Source organism: Formica exsecta, unplaced genomic scaffold, assembly GCF_003651465.1.
Source record: "Formica exsecta isolate Colony F162 unplaced genomic scaffold, ASM365146v1 scaffold692, whole genome shotgun sequence".
Taxonomy (NCBI): Eukaryota; Metazoa; Arthropoda; class Insecta; order Hymenoptera; family Formicidae; genus Formica; species Formica exsecta.
In genome coordinates, this window is record NW_021853458.1 from 19,203 (window position 1) to 25,037 (window position 5,835).

The 5,835-nt window shown below is 38.2% G+C and overlaps 1 protein-coding gene across 1 annotated transcript; it reads left to right on the forward strand.

The window, feature by feature from the left end:
• The first annotated feature begins 3,101 nt into the window (after positions 1-3,101).
• Positions 3,102-4,816, forward strand: LOC115243146 (protein ALP1-like). The gene is made up of 2 exons (XM_029819897.1): positions 3,102-3,348; positions 3,467-4,816. Exons 1-2 carry the CDS (start codon positions 3,128-3,130, stop codon positions 4,350-4,352), a joined length of 1,107 nt encoding a protein of 368 aa, XP_029675757.1. The 5' UTR covers positions 3,102-3,127; the 3' UTR covers positions 4,353-4,816.
• Positions 4,817-5,835: the final 1,019 nt, after the last annotated feature.

Sequence of the window (5,835 nt, forward strand, 5' to 3'; positions counted from 1 at the left end):
TCCTTTTCCCTTGATCTCTCCTTCTCTTCTCTCTTCTTCACCGCCGTGCGCTTTCCCCTCTAACTTCCACGCCACTTCCTCCTCTCCTACTCTCACTACCCGCTTCCGATTCGCCTGGTCTTTCTTTCGCCGTTCCTCTCTTCCCCCTTTGACTCCCGTTTCCGTGTCAAACCACCATGTGCTCGATCCACTTCCATTAACCCGCGCCACCTCACACCATGCTTCCGCCTTTTTCATCTTTCTTGTCCGATCCTTCCTGTCTCTTTTGCTCTTTTGCTCTTTCACTATCACTTTTCTAAATTCTTAATCCTTTCTTGAGTTGTGCCACACTTCTGTCTGCTTAACCTCTCTTTCCTCCGCATGCTCGATCCTTCCGCTCCCCCTATCTTGCCTCCTACGTCTTCCTCCGCCGTTCCTTCTTCACTCTTTATGGTAACGATCTGTATTATCCACTCTTTCATCTTCCTTATCGGTCTACTCTCTGTCCGTTCATTCTCCCAATTTTCTCACCGTCACTTACTACGTGCTCTTCTTCATCCTTTTCCTCTCTCACTCTCTCTCTTTCTCTCTTCTCTTATGGTAACAATCTGCATTATCCACTTCTTCATCTTCCTTATCGGTCTATTCTCTGTCCGCTCTTTCTCCCAGTTTTCTCATCGTCACTTCCCACGTGATCTTCTTCTTCCTTTTCTTCTTTCACTCTCTCTCTCTCTTCTTCTTCCTAACCTCCAATTTCTTTTTCCTTTCCTTCCTTCCCTTTTTGTGGTCTCTCCTCGCCCCTTCCTTCCCATACTCCTGCTTGTTCCTTTTCTTTAGCCCTTCTCATTTATCCTCCCCCGCTCCTTCCTCTTTCACTTCACTCCTTTTCCTTTTCCCTTCTTTAGCACACTTNACGGAAGTCCCAGCAATATTCATATTAATATTGCTATTAAAATTTATAGTGACATAACATTATTTAATTATTTATCAATAGAACAATCAAAAATATTTTTAATTGTATTGATAAACAATTTTTCCAATACAATTTTAATACAATAAAATCAATTTTTAATAATAATTAATAATATATAACTAACATATTCTAGTTTTGGTACTTATTTCTCAAAACATATATTATTGCTACACTTTCTTTGGTAATACCATGTTTCCAATAAATATTAATGTTGAAATAAAAAATTAACATGAACGTTATTTATATATGTATATGTACAATATTTATAGTTATATATAACATTATTATAATTTTGATACAATAAATTAAATTCTTTATATGTATATGTATAACTTTATATGTATATGTATGAATTACAAAAAATATTGCACTAGTGATGTCTGAGACTGATAATGTTAGTTCTATTAATACAAAATATAGTAATCAAGATATAGTATTGGATGCAAATAAAAATGATATTTGCATCAGTGTAAAAAAGGATAGAAATTTAAATGCAGTGGATAATAATGCTGCACATTGCAATATTGAGGTTAACCATAAGGAAGATTTAAGATTACAAAGTATGAATATCTCTTGTTAATAGAGAATACTTACAACATGTATTATAAAATAAAATAATATCTTTTTTAAATATAAATTTAATATTACACAGTCCATTTATATATATGTACAATATTTATAGTTATATATAACATTATTAATTAAAACGGACTAAATATATACGAAAAATAAAACATAATATGAAATAAATATATAATAAAATAATATATATAGTAAATATAATATTATAAAAATATAATACATTTTGTTATAACGGAATTAAAAAGTCGCAATAAAATGTTAAATAGTCGCGCATTTTTTATCCTTCATACATCGCAGTATTTACAAATAAATCGAGTTATAATTAAAAGTCAATACAATAAGAATAAATTTTAACATTACTCATCTGGAAATAAGATGGATGTATAGGGAGCGGTGCACTTGGACACAATACAATTGGACACGGTGCAAATGGACACGTTGCAAATGGACACGAAACTTTGCATACGGTTCAATTGGACACAGTGCATTTGGACACAGTAGCTTTTGGACACAGAAGAAAATTCATTTGGACACCGTTCAATAGCACACCGGTCAGTTGCACACCGTTCAGTTGCAGGACACGAAACTTTGCACACGGTTCAATTGGACACAGTGCATTTGGACACAATAATTTTGGACACAGTAGCTTTTGGACACAGAAGAAAATTCATTTGGACACCGTTCAGTAGCACACCGGTCAGTTGCACACCGTTTAGTTGCACACCGTTCAGTTGCACACCGTTAATTTGCCCACCGTAGTTGTAAAGCGAGGTCCCTGCCTACCGGCGGGGTGGGTGCGGGAGAGGGGCCAAAGGTCCCCCTTGTTGACCGGTGTGCAACTGAGCTGTGTGCAATTGAGCGGTGTGCAATTAAACGGTGTGCAGTTGAGCGGTGTGCAATTGTGCAGTGTGCAACTGACCGGTGTGCAACTGAGCGGCGTGCAATTGAGTGGTGTGCAACTGAACGGTGTGCAACTAAACGGTGTGCAACTGACCGGTGTGCTACTGAACGGTGTCCAAATGAATTTTCTTCTGTGTCCAAAAGCTACTGTGTCCAAAATTGTTGTGTCCAAATGCACTGTGTCCAATTGAACCGTGTGCAAAGTTTCGTGTCCATTTGCAACGTGTCCATTTGCACCGTGTCCATTTGTACTGTGTCCAAGTGAAGGCCACTCGATGTATATACGCTCGTTGGAGAAAAGAAGCAAAAAACCTGAAAAAGAGAAAAATTATATTTGGAGTGTATCATGATTCGCGCCTACCAATTACATAGCGTTATTTCTAAATTAAAAGTGAGTCGAAAAGTTGTGAACCATTATTTTCTGCGATGCTTAACGAAAGAGGAATTATTAAATAAATGTCACCCTATTAGCGCAGTTCTTTAGACAGATATACAAACGTGAACCGCGCGTCGAATTGAATGTAGCCATGCATACTGCTCGATATGCGGGTCACTAAAGCCCGTTTCCCACGATGCGATTTTTCGTGTTGGATAGCATGCGTGCTGCCCTGCGCTCTACATTGCTTGAAGCTAAGCTGAGCGCGCTGCAGGTTTTCGCTTTACACGGAGCGAGGTGCGAAGCTAGCTTAGCGGATGGAACTGACAATAATTTGTGCGCTGCTCCTAAAAAAAAATTGTTATAAAATGGACGCTGTGCGCAGGAAAAGTTTAGGAGCACTTTCTCTTTTATTAATTTTAGAAGTGGAAAGAAAGCGTCATGAAACACGACAAAGAAGATCTTGGACGAAAAAATGGTTGGCGAGAAGAACGGAGAATAATCGTGGAGTTTTTAATATGTTGTTTGAAGAACTAGGGTATGTAATAACTTTTTTTTTGCATGATATAATTAAAAATGCGACTGAAATTAACCTCAGAAAACGAAACATGGAATACACAGCAGTTTGACATTTAAACACTTTTTATTTTAAATAGGCCTGAGGATCCAAGGTCATTCCGGAATTACACGCGGATGGATGAAGAAGTTCTGGAAGAATTGTTAGCTGCAATTACACCGCTTATACAAAAGCAAGACACCGTCATGAGAGAAGCAATTACCCCACGCAATAGGCTTGCAGCTACATTGCGTTTTCTTGCCACAGGCAACACATTTGTTGATTTGTCTTATTCGATTCGGATTGCTCACAATACCTTATCGCGCTTAATAATTGAAACTCTAAAAGCAATTGTGATCGTGTTAGAAGGGAAGGTATTGATATGTCCTTCAACCTCTTCAGAGTGGGAAGCTTCCGCAGGACAATTTCATGCACAGTGGCAATTTCCTCATTGCATAGGAGCTCTGGACGGCAAACATGTAAATTTCAGACCACCAAGAGCTGATAGGTCTTTCTACCGTAATTATAAAAACATAGACAGTATCATTTTGCTTGCCCTTGTAAATGCGAACTATCAATTTTTATTTGTGGACATTGGTTGGAATGGACGCATGCATGACTCTTCTGTGTTTCAAAAAAGTGTCTTCTCCCAACATCTTTCTTCTGGTGCACTAAATTTACCAACACCACATCCCCTGCCTGGAGGAAATGTGTCTTTACCATATGTGATTGTAGCTGACGATGCTTTTCCATTGAAATCGAACATTATAAAGCCATACCCTGGACGTAACCTGACTTATGATCAAAAAATATTTAATTATAGATTGAGTAGAGCACGCAGAGTTGTAGAAAATGCCTTTGGCATACTGGTCAACCGCTTTCGCATTATGTTGAATATTATTCCTCTTTCTGTGGAAAAGATGGAGCTAATAGTTTACACATGTTGTCTGCTCCATAATTTTTTGATTCAACGTAATGTTCAGTAGTATATTTCTGCAGAACGTCTACAAGAATGTGTACAGTCAAATTTACAAAGTGTGCAACAGCAGAGTGGGAATCATGCTATAAACAAGATCATGTCAACTTTATCACGTGATCTAGTCGCTAGTTCTCATTGGCTAATATAGTGCCTAGCAGCAAAACACGCAGAGAAAATAGCACTCGTTCTATCACGTAAAACCGTCAGCACTGCACGCAGCGCTATTCGCAGCAAGCAACTTTTCTCGCTGCGTAGCCTGCACGGTGGCTGGCAGAGCTCCTCGCAAGTAAACTTGCACGAAAAATCGCATCGTGGGAAACTAGCTTTACATATGTCCATTTAAAAAATCGCATTGACCTTTAATTAATAATTCCTCTTTCATTCAGCAACGCAGAAAAAAATGGTTCAGGACTTTCCGACTCATTTTTCATTCAGAAATAGCGCTACGTAATTCGTGAGCGCGAATTATGATATACCCTGTGTAAAGCGTATTAAAATAAACTTTGATTTTTAAATGGAGAGAATCTTTGTAGAAAAGTACAAGCAAAACCGAAAATAGATTTAATATAAAGGTTAAATGCCTCTTTTTACCAATATGATTTAAACGTAATAGTGATTAACTTGCAGAATGACAATATTAAAATTTTTAACAATATAATTATATATATGAATTATGTATATGATAGACATTTTTTTAAATTTTGATATTATCGTTCTGCAAATTAATAAACGATTAAGTTGGTAGAAAGGTGAAAAAATGGCATTGAAAAGTGCCGATTGAGAAGTGGTTAAGAACCTGGCGCTGAAAAGTGCCGATTCTCCGAGTCGATTCAACGTAATCGTTTAAAATGGCACTGAAAAGTGCCGATTGGTTTCTTCTTTCTTCTTCTCTCGTCTGTTGCGGACATCTTCCACATGGTTTCCTGAGAATTAAAATATTTGTATATATTAATTACAGCATTTTCATTGGAATGTAACTATATTTAGAGAGAGAATTCCGTTAGTATACATCTCACGATTGGACACTTACCATTCATATCGACCGGTGCTTAGGGATTTTCACTACACCACGATTGATAAATCGAGGCTGCGTTCAGAAACATCACCCGTGTGCATACCATAGACTTATAAAGATAGACTGCACGTCTCTGTCGAAAGACTGTCTTAAACATTAGAAAGAGAGAGCGATAGTGGTCGGATCTCTTTCTCTCTCGCACAGTTGAAGGAAAGGGGATATCGCGGTTGGCGGAGAATGAACAGTTTGCAAGTATATGCGCATTTTCCTCGCTTCTCCGTTCATGCTTCGCCAGCCGCGATATCTCCTTTCCTTCAACTGTGCGAGAGAGAAAGAGATCCGACCACTATATCTCTGTCCTTCAATGTTTAAGACAGCCAGACCGTAAGAGCGCGCAGTCTATCTCGATAAATCTATGGTGCACACGGGTGATGTTTCTGAACGCGGCCTAGGGAAGTCTGTCCAATCGGGACAT

Bases quoted from the DNA above. Each gene is read 5' to 3' on its own strand.
- LOC115243146 (XM_029819897.1), top strand. From the start codon at position 3,128: ATGGAACTGACAATAATTTGTGCGCTGCTCCTAAAAAAAAATTGTTAT. The intron at 3,349-3,466 runs GTATGTAATAAC...TATTTTAAATAG, and splicing joins ATGTTGTTTGAAGAACTAGG to GCCTGAGGATCCAAGGTCAT.